The 20408-nt window shown below is 45.2% G+C and overlaps 1 protein-coding gene across 11 annotated transcripts in view; it reads right to left on the bottom strand.

The window, feature by feature from the left end:
• Positions 1-20408, bottom strand: part of NOD1 (nucleotide binding oligomerization domain containing 1) — an 87442-nt gene that overhangs the window by 21217 nt on the left and 45817 nt on the right. For 10 of the 11 annotated variants that reach the window (XM_057731417.1, XM_057731425.1, XM_057731426.1 and 7 more), the window contains 4 exons: positions 17143-18967; positions 13129-13212; positions 11757-11840; positions 10553-10636 (listed from right to left, as the gene is read on the bottom strand). In XM_057731417.1, coding sequence (XP_057587400.1) covers positions 10553-10636; positions 11757-11840; positions 13129-13212; positions 17143-18967 — 2077 coding nt within the window. Of the gene's footprint in view, positions 1-10552; positions 10637-11756; positions 11841-13128; positions 13213-15593; positions 15950-17142; positions 18968-20408 lie in introns of those variants that run through there. The other variant, XM_057731427.1, reaches the window with a different exon arrangement.

Here is a 20408-nt window from a genome sequence, read left to right as displayed (position 1 = left end):
CTTAAAAAGGAAGGAAAGTCTAACACATGCTACAACATGGATAAACCTTGAGGACACCATGCTAAGTAAAATAAGCCAGTCACAAAAAGACAAATACTGTTATGACTCCATTTATATGACTACCTATGGTAGTCAAATTCACAGGGACAGAAAGTACTAAAGAAAGGTGGTTGCCAGGGGCTGAGGGGAGGAGAGAATGAGTTTCTGTTTTGCAAGAAAAAGAGAGTTCTAGAGATGGATAATGGTGATGCTTGCACAACTGTATGAATGTAGTTAATGCCACTGAACTGTACACGTAAAAATGGTTAAGATGGTAACTTTTGTGTTATGTGTATTTTCAATAAAAAAGTCGAATTAAAAAAGCCTCCAGAGAGGGGAGGTGGAGACAAGATGGCAGAGTAGAAGGATGTGAGCTCACCTCTTCTTATGAAAACACCAAAATCACAACTGAACTGCTGGACAATCATCGACAAAAAAATCCTGGAACCTACCAAAAAAGATATCCTACATCCAAAGACAAAAGAAGAACCCACAATGAGACAGTATGAGGGGTGCGACTGCAGTAAAACCAAATCCCATACTGGCCAAGTGGGAGAACCACAAACTGGAAAATTATATCACAGAAGTGCTCCCATAGGAGTGAAAGTTCTGAGCCCCACATCAGGCTCCCCAGCCTGGGGATCTGGCAATGGGAGGAGGAGGCCCCACAGAATCTGCCTTTGAAGGCCAGTGGGGTTTGATCCACAGGAATTCCACAGGACTAGAGGAAACAGAAACTCCATCCTTGGAGGGTGAATGCAAGGTCTTGTGTGCACCAGGACCCAGGGGAAGAAAGCAGTGACCTCATAAGAGGCTAGGCCAGACCTAATTGCTGGTATTGGAGGGTTGCCTGCATAGGAAGGGGGAAGCTGTAGCTCACTGCAGGGACAAAGACACTGGCAGTGGTAGTTCTTGTGAGTACTCTGACATGAGCCCTCCCAGAGGCTGCCATTTTTTCACTAAGACCTGGCCCCACCCAACAGCCTATAGGCTCCAGTGCTGGGTCGCCTCACACCAACCAACCGAGTGGGAACACAGCCCCACCCATCAGCACAGAGGCCGCTTAAAGGCTTCCTGACCACACAACTGCCTACTAAACACACCCCCTGACATAGCCCTGCCCACCCAAGGGACAAGACCCAGCTCCACCCACCAATGGGCAGGAACCTGTCCCTCCACCAATGGGCAGGAACCAGTCCCTCCCACCAGGAAGCCAGCACAAGTCTCTTGGACCAGCCTCCTCCACCAGGGGCAGACAGCAGAAGCGAGAACTACAATCCTACAGAACGCAGAATGGAAACTGCAATCACAGAAAGTTAGACAAAATAAGACAGCAGAGGAGTATGTCCTATATGAAGGAACAAGATAAAACCTCAGAAGAACAACTAAGTGAAGTGGAGATAGGCAATCTACCCAAAGAATTCTGAATAATGATAGGAAAGATGATCCAAGATCTCAGAAAAAGAATGGAGGCAAAGATTGAGACGATACAAGAGGTGTTTAACAAAGACCTAGAAGAACTAAAGAACAAATAGAGATGAACAAAATAATAACTGAAATAAAAAACATACCAGAAGGAATCAGTAGCAGAATAAGTGAGGCAGAAGAACAGAAAAGTGAGCTGGAAGACAGAATAGTGGAAATCACTGCTGCGGAACAGACTAAAGAAAAAAAAGAATAAAAAGGAATGAAGACAGTCTAAGAGACCTCTGGAACAACATTAAATGCACCAACATTTGCTCTATAGGGGTTCCAGAAGGAGAAGAGAGACAGAAAGGACCTAAGAAAATACTTTAAGAGATAATAGCTGAAAACTTCCCTAACATGGGAGAGGAAAGAGTCACCCAAGTGCAGGAAGCACAGAGTCCCAGGCAGGATAAATCCAAGGAGGAACATGCCAAGATGCATAGTAATCAAATTGATAAAAATAAAAGACAAGGGAATTCCCATAAGGTTGTCAGCAGAAACTCTGCAGGCCAGAAGGGAGTAGCAAAATATTTTTAAAGTACTGAAAGGGGAGAAACTACAACCAAGAATACTCTACCCAGCAAGGCTCTCATTGAGATTTGGTGGAGAAATCAAAAGCTTAACAGAAGAGCAAAAGCTAAGAGAATTCATTACCACCAGACCAGCTTTGCAACAAATGCTAAAGGTGGGAAAGAAACCAGCAACTTAAAACAACCTGGTAGATATAGAGACTGATATATCAAAACCTCATGGGAACAGCAAATCCCAAAACTACAATAGATACACACACACAAAGGAAAAAGCAACCCAAACACAATACTAAAGATGGTCATCAAACCAAAAGAGAAGAGAACAAAAGAGGAAGGGAAGAAAAAAGACCTCTAGATAATGAAGATGGTGGAGGAGTAGGAGGACATGGAGTTCACCTCTCTCCATGGATGCATCAGGAATACATCTACAGATGCAACAGTTCTCACAGAACACCAACTGAACACTAGCAGAAGACCTTGGACAGTGGAAAGGACTATAAAGATCCCTGCATAACTGGGTAGGATGAAAGAAAGAAGGGAGAAGGAGGAGGAAAGGAAGTGGGATGGGGCCTGCATCCCGAGGCGGGGGAGCTGAAGCAGAGGAGAGATTCCCACATCTGAGGAAGCCCCCTCTCTGACGGGGAAGTCAGTTGGGACAGAAGGGAAGCATCTGAGGCTGGCGGAGGAGGGTGATGCGGCCGATCTGTGGCAGATCAGACAGAGTGAGACCTACACAGATGGTCCGTGCCACAGCCCTGTGTGCCCCAGGCTGGGACATGTGTTCCCTAGTGTGCAAGGGGGCTGGGAGCTGGAGTGTGGTGACTGGAGAACAGGCCCGGGGCAAGAACCACTGTTAGCTGCAGGAAGACAGACTGAGGGGATGGGAGAGAGGAAATCTGCAGCAGGGAATGCCTACAGAGGAAGACCAGACTGCCATGGAAGAAGGGCGCTACTGGTGAGTCACAGGCAGGGGATGGAATCAATATTGTAACCTCTCTCTCTCCGCATGCCAGTGTCTGCCAATGGGCAACAGAAAAAACCCTTTCCAGGGCTGACCCTTGCATGCCTGCTGGCAGGCAATATAAAAAGCCCTCTCAGGGCTGGCCCTTGCACGCCTGCTGCCAGGCAACAGAAAAAGCCCTCGCTAAGGCCATATCTCTTGTGCCCATGGTCACCAGCTTCCCCATGCATTTGGGGCCACTGGGGCTTCTGTGAGCTAAGCAGTCGTACCACCTTTGTGCCCTGCCCACACTGGGGCAGACCCAAGAGCTCCAAGGCAGCATCAGGACCAAACTCCTGAGGTGGAGATAAAACATGCAGAGGTGGAGATAAATCCAAAGTTGAACCCCAGGGATGGGGCGAATAAGGAAAAGGATCGAAATCTTTCCATCAGCTACACAACCCACAGATTAAATCCCAACGATCAGTTAGGTAGACTCTGTGTCTACAGAATATCTGAGTAGATAAGTGTTCCCACAAATGAAAACAGTCTAGCTCTGGCAGCTGTGAATTTTGGGGGCAAGCACACACAGGAGTCGGGCCAGATCAGAGTCTGAGTGGTCCCCACAGGGCCCACAATAGGTCCAAAGACCAGCCCAGAGGCAGTGGAGGGCCTCTTGGGGAAGTGGAGGTGGGCTGTGGCTCATGGTAGGGACAAGGACACTGACAGCTGAGACCCCAGGAAAACATTACAATTACTTTTATTATGTTTTGATTCATTCTGTTGTTGATTCTTTTTTTCTTTCCATTGTTTTATTATAACTATTTTTATTTAGTCTTTTGAGATCTTGTTTTTTTAACACATTTTTTATTTTCTATTTCTTACTTTTATAAATATATTTCCATTTTTACTTTGCTTTTCTGTTGTTCTGTGTTGTACCCACCCCCACCACTTTTTTTAAAATCATTTTTGTTGGTTTGCTCTATTTGTTTGCTTTATTCTTCAGTTGGCACTCTGCTTCTGCTTTGGTTTTGTTTTTTGGTTTTGTGTTTTTGTTAGTTTTGTTTTTAGTTGTTTGACTTCATTTTTGGGTTCTTTTGTTTGTCTGGTTCTTCTTTTGCTTTCTATTTTATTTGGTTCTGTTTTTGTTTCTTGTGTGTGTGAGTTTCCTTGTTCATGGTTTTGTTTGTTTGATTTTGCTTTTTACCATTTGTTTGGGATTTTGTCTTTTTTTTTTTTTAATCCCCTTTATTGCTGTGACAAGTGACTTGTGGGGTCTTAGTTCCCTGAACAGAAGTCAGGCCTGAGCCTCTGGGGTGGGAGCACCGAGTCCAGGATGCTGAACCACTAGAGAATTCTCGACCGCAAGGAATATTAATCAGCAAGAGCTCTCATGGAGGCCTCCATCTGAATCCGAAACCTGCCTCCACCCAACTGCCTTTAGCTCCTAGCACTGGACGCCTCACATCAAACAAGAAATAAGACAGGAACACAAACCCAGCCATCAGCAGACAAGCTAAAATCATACTAAGCTCACAGACACCCCAAAACACATCACCTGACATGGCCCTGCCCATCAGAGGCAAAAGACTCAGCTCCACCCACCAGAACAAAGGCACCAATCCCTCCCCTCAGGAAGCCTACACGTCACTGGATTAACCTCACCACCAGGGGCAGAGACCAGAAGCAAGAGGAACTATGACCCTGCAGCCTGGTGAAAGGAGACCTCAAACACAGTAAATTAGACAAAATGAGAAGACAGAGAAATATCTTACAGACAAAGGAGCAAGATAAAAACCCAAAAGACCAAATAAATGAACAGGAAATATGAAAGCTACCTGAAAAAGAATTCAGAGCAATGATAGTAAAAATGATCCAAAATCTTGGAAGCAGAATGGAGGCACAGACTGAGAAGATACAAGAAATGTTTAACAAGGACCTAGAAGAACTAAAGAACAGACAATCAGCAGGAAACAACACAATAACTGAAATGAAAAATACGCTAGAAGGAGTCAATAGCAGAATAACTGAGACAGAAGAATGGATAAGTGAGCTGGAAAATAGAATGATGGAAATAACTGCAAAAGAGCAGAATAAAGAAAAAAGAATGAAAAGAAATAAAGACAGGCTCAGAGATCTGTGGGACAATATTAAGTGCATCAACATTCGAATTATAGGCATCCCAGAAGAAGAAGAGAAAAAGAAAGGGTATGGGAAAATATTTGAAGAGATGATAGTTGAAAACTTCCTCAACATGGGAAAAGAAATAGTTGATCAAGTCCAAGAAGAGCAGAGTCCCATACAGGATAAACCCAAGGAGAAACATGCTGAGACACATATTAATCAAACTAACAAAAATTAAACACAAAGTAAAAATATTAAAAGCACCCTGGGAAAAGCAACAAATAACATACAAGGGAATCCCCATAAGGTTAACAGCTTATCTTTCAGCAGAAACTCTGAAGACCAGAGGAGTGGCAGGATATACTTAAAGTGATGAAAGAGAAAAACCTACAACCAAGATTACTCTACCCATCAAGGATCTCATTCAGATTTGACGGAGAAATCAAAAGCTTTACAAACGAGCAAAAGGTAAGAGAATTCAGCACCACCAAACCAGCTATATGACAAATCCTGAAGGAAGTTCTCTAGGCATGAAACACAAGAGAAGGAAAAGACCTACAAAAACAAACAATTAAGAAAATGGTAGTGGGAACATACATATCAATAATTACCTTAAATGCAGTAGGAGTAAATGCTCAAACCAAAAGACACAGACTGTCTGAATGGACACAAAAACAAGACCCGTATATATGCTGTCTACAAGAGACCCATTTCAGACCTAGGGATACATACAAACTGAAAGTGAGGGGATGGAAAAAGATATTGCATGCAAATGGAAATCAAAAGAAAGCTGGAGTAGGGGCTTCCTAGGTGGCACAGTGGTTAAGAATCTGCCTACCAATGCAGGGGACACGAGTTCGATACCTGCCCCAGGAAGATCCCACATGCCGCGGAGCAACTAAGCCCGTGCACCACAACTATTGAGCCTGAACTTTAGAGCCCGTGAGCCACAACTATTGAGCCTGTGTGCCACAACTACTGAAGTCCATGTGCCTAGAGCCTGTGCTCCACAACAAGAGAAGCCACAGTAATGAGGAGCCCGCGTACCACAACAAAGAGTAGATCCCGCTCACCACAACTAGAGAAAGTCCATGTGCAGCAACAAAGACCCAACACAGACAATAAGTAAATAAATAAAAATAAAATAAAACATACTGCTCTTTAAAAAAAAAAAGCTGGAGTAGCAATATTCATATCAGACAAAATAGACTTTAAAATAAAGTCAGTAAAATAAAGTCTGTTATAAGAGACAAAGGACACTACATAATGATCAAGGGATCAATCCAAGAAGAAGATTTAACAATTGCAAATATATAGGCACCCAACATAGGAGTACCTCAATATATAAGGCAAATACTAACAGCCATAAAGGGAGAAATCAACAGTGACACAATAATGGTGGGGGACTTTAACACCCCACTTACACCAATGGACAGGTCATCCAGACAGGAAGTCAATAAGGAAACACAGGACTTAAATGACACATTAGACCAAATGGACTTAATATCAGATGCTCTTGATATTTATAGAGCATTCCATACAAAAGCAGCAGAATACACATTCTTCTCAGGTGCACATGGAACATTCTCCAGGACTGACCACATGCTGGGCCAAAGCTAGCCCTGGTAAATTTAAGAAAACTGAAATCATATCAAGCATCTTTTCCCACCACAACAAGATTAGAAATCAACTACAAGAAAAAAATTGCTAAAAACACAAACACGAGGAGGCTAAACAATGTGCTACTAAACAACCAATGGATCACTGAAGAAATCAAAGAGAAAATCAAAAAATACCTACAGACAAAATGAAAAGCACAACAATCCAAAACCTATGGGATGCAGCAAAAGCAGTTCTGAGAGGGAAGTTTTATAGCAATACAATCTTACCTTAGGAAATAAGAAAAATCTCAAATAAACAACCTAACCTTATACCAAAAGCAATTAGAGAAAGAAGAATAAAACCTAAAGTTAGTAGAAGAAAAGAAACCGTAAAGATCATAACAGAAACAAATGAAATACAGACAAAGAGAACAATAACAAAGAGCAATGAAACTAAATGCTGGTTCTTTGAAAATATAAACAAAATTGATAAACCTTTAGGCAGACTCATCAACAACAAAAAGGGAGAGGACTCAAAACAATAAAATTAGAAATGAAAAAGGAGACATTACAATGAACACAGAAATACAAAAGAGACCACTACAAGCAACCATATGCCAATAAAATGGACAACCTGGAATAAATGGACAAATTCTTAGAAAGGTACTATCTCCCAAGACTGAACCAGGAAGAAAGAGAAAATATGAACAGACCAATCACAAGCACTGAAATTGAAACTGTGATTTTAAAACTTCCAACAAACCAAAGGCCAGGACCTGATGGCTTCACAGTGAATTCTATCAAACATTTAGACGAGAGTTAACACCTATCCTTCTGAAACTGTTCCAAAAATTGCAGAGAAAGGAAAATTCCCCAACTCATTCTATGAGGCCACCATCACCCTGATACCAAAACCAGACAAAGATACCACAAAAGAAGAAAATTACAGGCCGATATCACTGATGAACATATACAGAAAAATCCTCAACAAAATACTAGCAATCTGAATCCAACAATACATTAAAAGGATCATACTCCATGATCAAGTGGGATTTATCCCAGGGATGCAAGGGTTTTTCAATATCTGCAAATCAGTGTAATTCACCACATCAACAAATTGAAGAATAAAAACCATATGATCATCTCAATAGATGCAGAAACAGCTTTTGACAAAATTCAACATCCATTCATGATAAAAACTCTCCAGAAAGTGGACACAGAAGGAACCTACCTCAACATAATAAAGGCCGTATATGACAAACCCAGAGCGAACATCATTCTCAATGATGAAAAACTGAAAGCATTTCCTTTAAGATCAAGAACAAGACAAGGGTGCCCACTATCACCACTATTTTCAGCATAGTTTTGGAAGGTTTAGCCACAACAATCAGAGAAGAAAAAGAAATGAAAGGAATCCAAATTGAAAAAGAAGTAAAACTGTCACTGTTTGCAGATGACATGATAGTATACATAGAAAATCCTCAAGATACTACCAGAAAACTACTAGAGCTCATTAATGAATTTGGTAAAGTTGCAGGTTACAAAATTAATGCATAGAAATCTGTTGCATTTTTATATACTAACAATGAAAAATCAGAAAGAGAAATTAAGGAAACAATCCCATCTACCATCACATCAAAAAGAATAAAATACCTAGGAATAAACCTACCTAAGGATACAAAAGACCTGTACTCTGAAAACTATAAGACACTGATGAAAGAAACTGAAGATGACATAAACTGATGGAAAGATATACCATATTCTTGAACTGAAAGAATCGATATTGTCAAAATGACTATACCACACAAGGCAATCTACATAGTCAATGCAATCCCTATCAAATAACCAATGGCATTTTTCACAGAACCAGAACAAAAAATCTTAAAATTTGTATGGAGATACAAGAGACCCGGAATAGCCAAAGCAATCCTGAGAAAGAAAAACAGAGCTGGAGGAATCAGACTCCCTAACTTCAGACTATACTACAACACTACAGTCATCAAAACAGTATGGTGCTGGTACAAAAACAGAAATATACATCAATGGAACAGAATAGAAAGCCCAGAAATAAACCCACGCACCTATGGTCAATTAATCTATGACAAAGGAGGCAAGGCTATTCAATGGGGGAAAGACAGTCTCTTCAATAAATGGTGCTGGGAAAACTGGACAGCTACATGTAAAAGAATGAAATTAGAACATTCTTTAAACACCATACACACAAAAAAATCTCAAAATGGATTAAAGACCTACATGTAAGACCTGGTACTATAAAACTCTTAGAGGAAAATAGGAAGAACTCTCTGACATAAATCACAGCAATATTTGTTTTCTATCTCCTAGAATAATGGAAATAAAAACAAAAATAAACAAATGGGACCTAACTAACTCAAAAAGTTATGCACAGCAAAGGAAACTATAAACAAAAAGACAACCCACAGAATGGGAGAAAATATTTACAAACGATATGACCAACAAGAGATTCATCTCCAAAATCTACAGACAGCTTATGCAGCTCAATGTCCAAAAAACAAGACAACTCAAAAAAATGGGCAGAAGACCTAAATAGACATTTCTCCAAAGAAGACATACACATGGCCAAGAGGCACATGAAAAGATGCTCCACACTGCTAATTATTAAAGAAATGCAAACCAAAATTACAATAGATATCACCTCACACCAGTCAGAATGGCCATAATGAAACTGTCTACAAACAATAAATGATGAAGAATGTGTGGAGAAAAGGGAAGCCTCCTGCACTGTCGGTGGGAATGTAAATTGGTAAAGTCATTATGGAAAACAGCATGCAGGTTCCTTAAAAAATTAAAAACAGAGCTACCATATGATCCAGCAATCCACTCCTGGGCATGTATCCAGAGAAAATCATGGTTAGAAGGGTTACATGCACCCCAATGTTCATTGCAGCATTGTTTACAATAGCCAAGACATGGAAGCAACCTAAATGTCCATCAACAGATGAATGAATAAAGGTGGTACATATATACAATGGAATATTACTCATCCATTAAAAAGGATGAAATAATGCCATTTGCAGCAATATGGATGGACCTTGAGATGATCACACTAAGTGAAGTAAGTCAGAGAAAGACAAATATGTCACATGCAGAATCTAAAAATAATGATACAAATGAACTTATTTACAAAACAGAAACAGATTCACAGACTTTTAGAAAACAAACTTATGGTTACCAAAGGGGAAAGGTTGGGGAGAGGGATACATTGGGAGTTGGGGATTGACATATACACACTACTATATTTAAAACAGATAACCCATAAGGACCTACTGTATAGCACAGGGAACTCTGCTCAATATTCTGTAATAACCTAAATGCGAAAAGAACTTGAAAAGTAACAGATACATGTATAACTGAATCACTTTGCTCTACACCTGAAAGTAATACAACATTGAGTATACTCTAATATAAAATAAAAAATTGTTTGAAGCCTCCAGAGAAAATCTAATATTCTTAAAATGAAGCACACCTGCCTGAGGAAACAACCACATAGGGCTAGGACTCCCTTTTCGAGCCCCTCCATTTTCTGGCAGTGGTTATACTGGCTTTTGCATGAATTAAATAAAAGTCCATGAATTAAATAAAAGTCCATGCAACTGAAGTTGCGGTCAGTCCTGGGACTTCCCACATTTTCCATGGAGGAGCCCGTGGGTCCCAGCCGGCAGGGCGTCTGTGATGGAGGCTCTCTGCAGCCTCTCCCCCACAGCTTGCTCCAGGGGTCCTTTTGCTAGATGGATGTACACAAAGACCCGCAGGTGCTCTCGTACACAGAGCAGGCTATATATGCACATTCTTGCTCATCTGCCTCTACTCACCCAACTTCAAAGATGGACTTGCTGTTCTTCACAGCCAGGGCGAGACACTTTCCTCCCTCGCTCGTTATTTTGTTTTTTCCCAGCCTGCAGAGAGAGTCATGCACACATCAGCTCCAGCCGTGAGGGGACTCCAGCGGCAGCCATCCTCATCCTTGGCACAGAGCCCCTCACGCCTGTCCTAGGAAGGGTGATCTTTCTCCTGGGACCCACAGCAGCCGTCCCTGGGCTTCCTCTCAGGGAAGGGCCCAAAGTCCTGAGGACAACCAGTCGGGATTCCTCTCCAGGAGATGGTCACAATCTCTGCAGAGACTCAGGGACCCGAGTTCTCCTGGAGATTCTTTAGATGACCTCTGAGCATCACTCCTTTCCATCAGCTGACCAGAGGGTTCCTGCTTCAACTGCGAATGGTCAAGGGGTAGACTCCCATCACCAGGGCAGCACCAGGGGCTCCTCCAAGCCTGGTGCTCTGACACCTTTAGCAGGACATTCCTATGACACAGCCAAGGATCAGGCTCTCACCTGCAACTAGATGCCTATGGCCTGAATGTTTGTCTCCCTCATCCCCACCAGAATCCATATGTTGAAATCCTAACACCTAGGTGACGGTACTAGGAGGTGGAACCTTTGGGACGTGATAAGGTCACTCATCACAGCCTTCACAAATGGCATTAGTGACTTATAAATGAAGTCCAAGAAAGCTCCCTTTCCCCCTTTTCCACCACCACGTGAGGACACAGTGAGAAGGCACCTTCTAAGAACCAGGAATTGGGCTCTCACCAGGCACCTAATCTGCTGGAGCCTTGATCCTAGTCTCCCCAGCCTCCAGAACTGTCAGAAATAATCTCCAGTGTTTATAAGCAACCTCATGTATGATATTTTGTTACAGAAACCAGAATGGACTAAGACAACGAGGCACTTCCTCAGGGGTAAAAGACCTCCAGAAAGGGTGATAGTTGCGGCCTTTCTTCCTGTCAGGAGTTAATGAAATCAAAATGCCAAGCTCTTCCCCCACCCCTGGTAGATGGCCCTTCCAAACTCCGAGCCTCACCCACAGCTCACCTTCCACACACAGGTGTCCTGATTTGACCAATATGGCCCCGGGAAAAGCAGAAGGCCACTCTAGGGTGACATTTATTCTTTGCTTGAACAATGAAAGGTGACCAAGACAAGCTACTGAAGAACCCACTGCACCCACCCCACTTACTTCAGATGTGTGAGGCCTTTGCACTCATCCAGGATTCTGGCGATGTACCTGGCTCCGACATCAGTGATTTGGTTGTTGTATAAGCTTCAAGAGAAAGCACGGCCATGAGAATGTATGATCCCATTTTTTAAAGTGAGTAGGTACTGTCTGTTGATTTCCAAAGTCTGGGTCCAAAGGAGAAACGAAGGGCATGTGGAGACCAGAGTTTGGGGCTGTGGGGTCTCACGGGCTGGGTTCAAGGCCAACTCTGCCACTTTCCCCAGCACTATGACCTGGGACAAGGTACCTAGCCTCTCCATGCCTCAGTTTCTCCACCTGTAATACAGGGGTAAGGATTACAGCTCCCTCACAGGCTTGTTATGAGGATCCCATGAGATCATTCCAAGCCCTTGCACGTACGTGTTCGATAAATAGCAGGTGAAGGGTATTTTTTAGATTAAGATCACAATCAGCATCTTGAGGAGTCAAAGGTTCTGCCTTTTTAAAAGGTTGAACTGCCTCAGTGTCTACCTTTTAGTCATTTACCACTTGATACCAATTCAACAATAAGGCAGAAGGGAGCTGAAAGTGGTAAGCAGACAGGTTTCCAGTGTTCCATAGTCACGCAGAACTCCAGAGCCGAAAGACAGCCTGGGATTGAATGCTTCAGTGTCCTCATGTGACAGCTGAGAAAACTGAGCCCCAGCGAAGCTGACGGGCTGGCTCCAGCTCTCAGAGTCAACAGCGGCCGTGGGGCTGGCAGGCTGGCCCACAGTCTCTCATCTCAAACTCCCAAATCCTAAAGGTTCTGAAAACCTGAACTTCTTCATAACCACTGGCAACTGAAGTGGAGCTGTTCATGGTCTTTATCCCAACTAGTTTGAATGTTTATAGGTTTTGCTGCAGAAATATTAAAGTATCTGAAAATGGGGTATTGCCCTAGACCCCAGTGATCATGTCACTGCTTGGTAACATGGACACTAATTTCTGATTTGTGTTTTGCCCGAACGGTTCTGGATGACAGATCATGGACCCACAGTAGTGAAATCACATAAACAGTATTCTCACGTTCCTAAAACATATCCGCAGGAATTCTGTCATTACAACTCTCAATCACCAGCTAGGAAACTATTTGCCTATATTAGGATCCCAATTATATATGGGAGATGAGAAGGCTGAGGCCCAGTGAGATTTCCTGACTTTCTCAAAGAGTGGGCTGCTGGCTGAGCCAAAAGCAGGACCCAGGACTCCTGGCTCCCTGTCTAGTGCTCTTCCTGGTACCCCAGGGCCATCAGTCTCAACCACACCACCAGTGATCCACAGGAATGCCAATTTCCTGCGGCTCTACATGCTTATTATATAGCTGTCCCAGTGTTCTTGAGAATATACATACCCTAAAAATGTCAGAATTTTGTATTTGGTCAGCTCTTCATATAGCACCTTCACCCCACTGTCAGTGATCTGGTTCACACTGAGTCTGAAAAAAAACAGCAAAGAAAGTTAAAAATCAGAGCAGCTGCTCATTATGAAAGAGCATCAATTCCACAAGAATCCAGAAACCTATGGGTCCTGGAGTTTTCCTAGCTATAAGTGTCCCCCAAGAGAATGGTCATAGCAGCCAGTCAAACGGCCCCTACAGAGCCTGGTCTTCGTGGGGCTGAGAGAACCACCAGAACCAGCCCATCAGCAAGGCTACAACACAGCCCTAATTCAACATAAGGGTGACGAGGGACACCTGAAAGACACATGTGGCCAGCCGCCTCTGACACCCTGCATCTGCTGGTGGCCTATGTGTCAATGTGGCTCTCACTGCACAGCAGAGGGTTGGGGAGGTATGGCTGGGATGTGGAAACACGTGGAGCTGCATTTAGTGGTTATAAGGCGGGAGGGTGGGGGGCGTGGTGGGGGGGGGGAATATTCCATCTCACAAGTGGGGCTGGAGATGTTAGAGGTCCTGCAAAAGGCAGGACAGTCTCCATAAGAACTGTCCCACGCAAAATACCACGAGCCTTTCCATGGAAATGCACCTGTTAAACCTGACTTGGTCAGGTCAGTCGAGGGAGACAGCTCCTGGTATGGGTCTATGTAGGAAGTTCAATGGCAAGGGAGAAACAGCCGGATGAGGCAGGTCTTGGCAGCCACGCTCTCCCACTCCTCTTTAGTGCACATGCTGCTTCACCAGGCCAGGCTTTGAGAGAGGGCAGGAAAACAGGGCCTCAAGATGATGGCTATCTCCTGGACAAGGGCCAGCACATACTGGAATTGCTCTTCGAGAGCCCTATACTAGCCGGATATTTTGATTTGGCTAAAATGCAAAACAATTTTTTTCACTGCCAAGTAATCTTTATAACAAGCTTCCCTGATCTTCTCAATCCTCCACCCCTTTATTTAGGTGAGTCTGAGGGCAAGAATAAGGCTCAGAGATGGAGAAGCATGAGGGGTGAGGCGACGGTCGGGGGCGGTGAGGTAACAGACCAGAGCTCAGCAATTTTTTTCTGTAAAGGGTCAGAGAACAAATGTTTCAGCTCTGCAGGCCATCTGGTCTCTACTGCAACCACTCAGCTCTGCAGAGGGAAGCAGCCAGTATGTAAATAAATAAGTGTGACTGTGTTCCAATAAAACTTTATCTATAAACACAAGCCATGGGCCAAACTGGGCTACAAGCTGTCCTCTGTAATAAGTAAAAGGCCGAAAAGGTAAAACCTTGACTTTTAGGCTAATCAAAATGATCACGTCAGACCCCCGACCCCTTCCCCTCATAGTACCTACCTTGGTGCTGGGGCACAGCGTGTACATACACTGCAAGACTATCCCAGGGGGGCAGACCCTATGAGTCACTACCAATATCTATGCTTACTCAGAAACAGAATCCTCCATTTCTCAGCTGGGCACATGTGCTTAACTTCTACCCAGTGAAATCTAAGCAGAAATCTCATTAGCAATAGCTGAGAAGTCTTCTTAAAAGAATGGGGTGTGTCCTAAACTATAATTTAAAAAGATACATGTGCTCCTATGTTCACAGCAGCACTAGTCACAATAGTCAAGCCATGGAAACAACCTAAATGTCCATCAACTCATGAATGGATAAAGACAATGTGGTACATATACACAATGGAATACTACTCAGCCATAAGAAATGAAATTTTGCCATTTAAAGCAACATGGGTGGACTTAGAGATTATCATACTAAGTGAAGTAAGTCAGAAAGAGAAAGACAAATACCATATGATATCACTTATATGAGGAATCTAAAAAAACGATACAAATGAACTTATTTACAAAACAGAAACACTCACAAACTTAGAAAACGAACTTACAGTTACCAAAGGGGAAAGGTGGTGGGCAGAATGAATTGGGAGTTGGGGATTGACACATACACACTACTATATTTAAAACAGATAACCAACAAGGACCTGCTGTATAGCACAGGGAACTCTGCTCAATATTCTGCAATAAACTAAATGAGAAAAGAATTTGAAAAAAAAATAGATACAGGTATATGTATAACTGAATCACACACATATATATGTATATATATATACACACATACACACACACACAATGGAATACCACTCAGCCATAAAAAAGAATGAAGTAATGCCATTTGCAGCAACATCGATGGACCTAGAGAGTATCATAGTAAGTGAAGTTAGACAAAGACAAATACCATATGATATCACTTATATGTGGAATCTAAAATATGACAGAAATGAACTTATCTACTAAACAGAAACAGACTCACAGACATAGAGAACAGACTTGTGGTTGCCAAGAGGGAGGGGGTGAGGTAGGGATGGATTGGGAGTTTAGGATTAGCAGACGCAAGCTATTATATATAGAATGGATAAACAACAAGGTCCTACTGTACAGCACAGGGAACTATATTCAATATCCTTTGATAAACCATAATGGAAAAGAATACATATGTATGTATGACTGAATCACTTTGCGGTACAGCAGAAATTAACACAACACTGTAAATCAACTATAATTCAATAAAATAAATAAAAAAAAAAACAGAATGGGGTATGTTCTTTGCCCTTCCTTCTTCCTGGTGACTAAAATGTCAACTGATTGGCTGGAGCTTGAGCAGCCATTTTGAGCCAAGATGTAGTCAGGTAGCGAGGACAGCAGAGCAGTAAGACAGAGAGAGCCTGGGCTCCTGATGGTCATTGAGACACCATAGCAGCCCGGAATTGCCCTCCTTTAAATTCCTGCATGAGAGACAAATAAGTTTGTAACTTATCTAAGCCACCAGTATTTTGAGTTTTCTCTAACTCTCAGCCAAAACTAATCCTCACTGATGCTCTCAGGGAGCTCAAAATGGTTCCTTAGGGTTGCCCATTTCTTCCTGCTTTCTCTTTTGCTGGTTTGGAGGCAAACTGGGGGACCACCACACTAGTGCAGAGTTTCCATCTTATGAAATGGGCACAGGGAGGCACTGCGTGTGAGGTTGCCTGAGGCTGCAAACAGTCACTGGCTGAGAGCTCAGAGAATAGATTCCAGGCTTTCCAATGGCCAGGCCAGGGCAGATTTGGACTTCCTACATCCCACCTATCCCGCATAATGTATGCTCTGGCGCTGGTGTAACAGTTCTCTGGAATCAGTTCCAAATCCCTCTGCTCTTCAGAAATGCATGAACCAAGTAGGGGAGACTTGAAACCCCCGTAGAGATTTACAAGGTGTATTTAATACAGAAAACGCTAAGAGAAGAAAGGAGACTGGATTTTCTTTCCTCTAAATCATCAAACAGAAAACTAATTAAGAGCGTTCTTTACTGAGATCCCTGGCAGTGCGGGGCTGCTGGCTTTTTTTTCATGGAAATTAACACTAATATGCACAAAGTCTGCTTTTTTTTCTTGCCACCATGAAAGCTTTCACGTGCCAGAAACTTTTCACGGGCTATCTCTGAGACTCACATGAATCTCAAAAGGTAGGTTCTTTATGATTCTGGCTCCACCATGGCCCACCTGGGTGACCTTGAGCAACTTAACTTCTCTGTGCCTCTGCTTCCTCCTTTGCCAAAAAGGAGATAATAACAATACCTACATAATAGAGTTAAGAGGATTAAACCAGGTAACATTTGTAATGCACTTCTCAATAGATGCTGATTGTTATTACTGTAATTGTTAGGATATGAGAATCCCCTTTTTCCAGATGAGGACACTGACGCTCAAAGGGGTTAAGCAACTTGCTTAAGGACACCCAGCTAGGGCCGATCCAGGTCCACCTGACTTCCACGCTGTGCTCGTTACCCTCTGCCACCCTGAGACAGAGGCAGTCCGGATGTTCCCAGACCCGTGGTCAGGAGTGCCAGGATAACCCGGGAGCTCCCGCCCACGATGCTAGTCCTGGCGTCCCCTGGGCCCCGGCCCCGCCGACTGCTCCCGGAACCCGGGGGCCTCACCTGATGACGGTGAGGCGGCTGAAGCAGGGCTGCAGTTCCCGCACACCGTAGTCGTTGAGATTGTTGTTGTCCAGTTCGAGCGCGAGCCGCTTGCGGAAGTGGTGCAGGACGAAGGAGAGGGCGCTGCAGTCGGCCGAGCAGACATTGCAGAAGGTCAGCTTGAGGTAGTTGGCGCAGATGCCCCTGGCCGCCAGCTGCCCCACCTTCTCGCTCTGCGTCTCGTAGATGCAGCGCAGCATCCAGATGAAGGTGGGCAAGGCCTGCACCTGGTTGAAGCCCCCAGACTGAACTCGGGGCAGGTTCTTCAGGTGGGAGCGCAGGCTGGCGAATAGGTAAGCCCACAGGGCCTTGCGCTTTCTCCGCAGGGCTGCGGCGGGCACCAGGTGCCGCAGGAGTTTCTGTTTGCCTTTGGACAACAGCCCGCACAGGAAGAGGTTGGTGAAATGAAAGTGATCCTTGTTCTTGAAGGGGTCTTCCCCTGCCAGGCCGTGGCCCCCCAGGCACTGGACGGGGAGGAAGGAGGGATAGCAGGAGGCAGCTGCTGCCTCCCCGGGAGGAGTCCACTCCTGGAAGAACCTGAGCAGCTCCCGAGTGCCCACCTTGTCGTCCACCACTAGGAAAAGGGCAGCAAAGAAGGCCTGGAGGGTGAGGTGGAAAAACTCATAGGACTGCTGGTCCCCTCCGAGGCCCAGCTCTGGCATGGCCCGCAGGAAGCCCAGCTGCAGGTCCCCCTCCTGCACCTCGGACGCCTGCATCTCCTCCTGGTGGAAGACGAAGACGCTCTTCTCCATGCCCCAGTGAGCCACCCCGCCCAGCGAGCGCAGCGTGTCCCGGCAGGCGCGGAAAGTCTCTGTCTGGCTCCGCGTGTTCCGCTGCACCAGGCTGGTGGGCTGCGTCCTGTTCAGGTGGACCTCCGTGACCAGCAGGAAGACGTCAGTCAGTGTCACTGTGCGGTCGCACAGCTGCGGGGAGCTGTCGAAGGCGTCGTGGAAGTGCTGGAAACACCGGAAGATGATCCAGCAGAAGAGGGGCACGGCACACAGGCTGCAGAGGTTGGGGTTGGCTTCCAGCTGGTCCAGCAGGCGCTGGCGCACGGTGCGCTCGGGGAACATCCTCCCGGTGTAGGCGCGCAGGTGGCTGGGGGAGAAACCGCGCAGGAGCACCTTCTTCCAGAGGAGATGCCGCGGGATCTCGATGCCGGTGCGGGCTGTGAGCAGCTTGCGCGCGCCCTTGAGCAGCTTTCCATTTAGCAGGTTGGCCAGCAGGACCAGGGGGTGGGCAGGCTCCCAGGGGGAGGAGGTGTCCGGCTCGCAGCTCAGGTCGAAGTCCGAGTGGAGCTCGTCCAGGCCGTCGAAGGTGAAGAGGGCCGTGTGCGGAAAGCGCAATAGGAAGGCGAACACCTCCTCCGGGTCCTGCTCCGGGTAGCAGTAGTGCTTGAAGAGCAGGTCCTGCAGACACAGCGCAGCGTTCTCCTTGAAGCAGCTGAACGTGCGGCAGCGGAAGTGGAAGAAGAACTTGAGCCCAGCGTCCAGCTGGCCCGCGGCCCAGAGGCTCTGCAGCCGCTGCAGCAGCATGGACTTGCCTACGCCCGCATCGCCAAAGATGAAGATGGTCTCGCCCTGCTCATTGAGGACGCCTGAGGAGGGGTCCAGGAGGCAGGCCAGGCTGCCCAGGCTGCCCAGACTTTCGTTGCCGAAGTTGACCAGCTCCATGATGGTGTCCGTGTACATCTCCTCCAGCAGCAGCTCCTCCTTCTGGGCGTAGCACAGGATGAACTTGGAGTCCCGGCCCAGTTGCTGTCGCAGCTTCTCGGTGTATCTGCTCACTGCAGGGAGAGTGGGGCCAGGTGTGAGGTGGAAGCAGATTGGGAGAGACACAGGTGGAAAGGGCATCAAACAGGGAGGCCTCAGGTGGAGAAGCCAGCACACGGTTAACAAACCCACCGCCTGGACCCTGAGGCTGAGTGCAAGGACTCCTCAAATACAAAGAGCCAGCACTCCAGAATCTGCAGGTCCTCATGTCTCCACCCCTCTGCCTGACCTCAGATTTAGCCAGCCAGCGGGGACAGAATTTAACTGGGATCAGTGTCAGGGACAGGCTCCCTATTCCTTTGCACAAGTTGTCATTGAACTCCACCTAAAAACTGAAGCCCCCTCAAATGGGATGGCTACACCACATGGCCCTGCCACCCCAAGCCCAACCCCAGGGTCCTGCTCAAACAGCTCAAGCCAGTCTGCACTGAACCTGTATAGTTGAGGAAGAAATTGCCCTAACCTTTCCTGTGCTCAGTACCCTGCTCTTAAAATAACAAGTCGTCTCATAAAACCCAATGCCAAGCTTTTTGTGATAAGATACAATATTTGACATTAACAGACTACAGAGGGGGTGTGTCTCCCCCACAACTGAGTAAATGAAGTGAAAACCAGCCTTCTCACACTACACAGAGCACAGCAGCGCTGGTGCCAAAGCTGAGGCCTGGGATCACCGATGCTTAGCACGTGCCCCAGGGAGAGCCCTGGGCTTGCCCACAGGGGAGGACACGGGTGCCACGATCTCAGCAGAACCGAACTACAACATGAGCTTCCTCCAGGCAAAAAAAAAAAAAGGATGTTCCATAAATTCCTTTAAAATAGTTTTGGGGTCTTAATGATAATTCAAGTAACAAAAATTGGACACGTGCACATTTCCAGTTTCATCTATAACTCTTTCCCATCAACTCAGTCCCACTTGGTTGTCTGCTTAAAATTTGTGAAGTGAGTTCTATTTTTTTTTTTTTGTTTTACAGTTTTAGTAAGGCAAAATTTACAGTCTATACGTTCGCCTATTTTACAACAGGTATTGTTGTCAATGACTTTTAGCAAATTTACAAAGTTGCTCAAACATCACTAAAATCCAGGGGTACAATCTCTATCATAAGTGCATTTGCAGACAATCTTTGCCCCACCCCTGGCCCTAGGAAACTGTCAATCTGCTTTCCGTTTCTATAAATTTGCCTTTTCTGGAAATTTCATTTTAATGGATTCCTTCCACATCTGGCTTCTTGTAGAGAGACTTATACTTTAAAAGCTGTTACAGTAGCTGGGTGAAGGAACCAATGGAGATGTCTTTTGAGAGAACTCTTCATCACAGGAGTATTTTCCTTTTTTCATGGGGAAGGTAACAAAGTGAGGTGCATGGGGGCAGTAGGAGTACGAAGCTGGCAATGGCAGGCAGGCATCTGCTGGGGCTGCAGAAGCAAGAGCTTGGCCCTGACACTCTGCCTCGTG

The sequence above is a fragment of the Hippopotamus amphibius genome, chromosome 4 (genome assembly GCF_030028045.1).
Source record: "Hippopotamus amphibius kiboko isolate mHipAmp2 chromosome 4, mHipAmp2.hap2, whole genome shotgun sequence".
Classification (NCBI taxonomy): domain Eukaryota; kingdom Metazoa; phylum Chordata; class Mammalia; order Artiodactyla; family Hippopotamidae; genus Hippopotamus; species Hippopotamus amphibius.
Note: the sequence above shows the minus strand (reverse complement) of the source record. Positions and strands in the feature narration are given on the sequence as shown.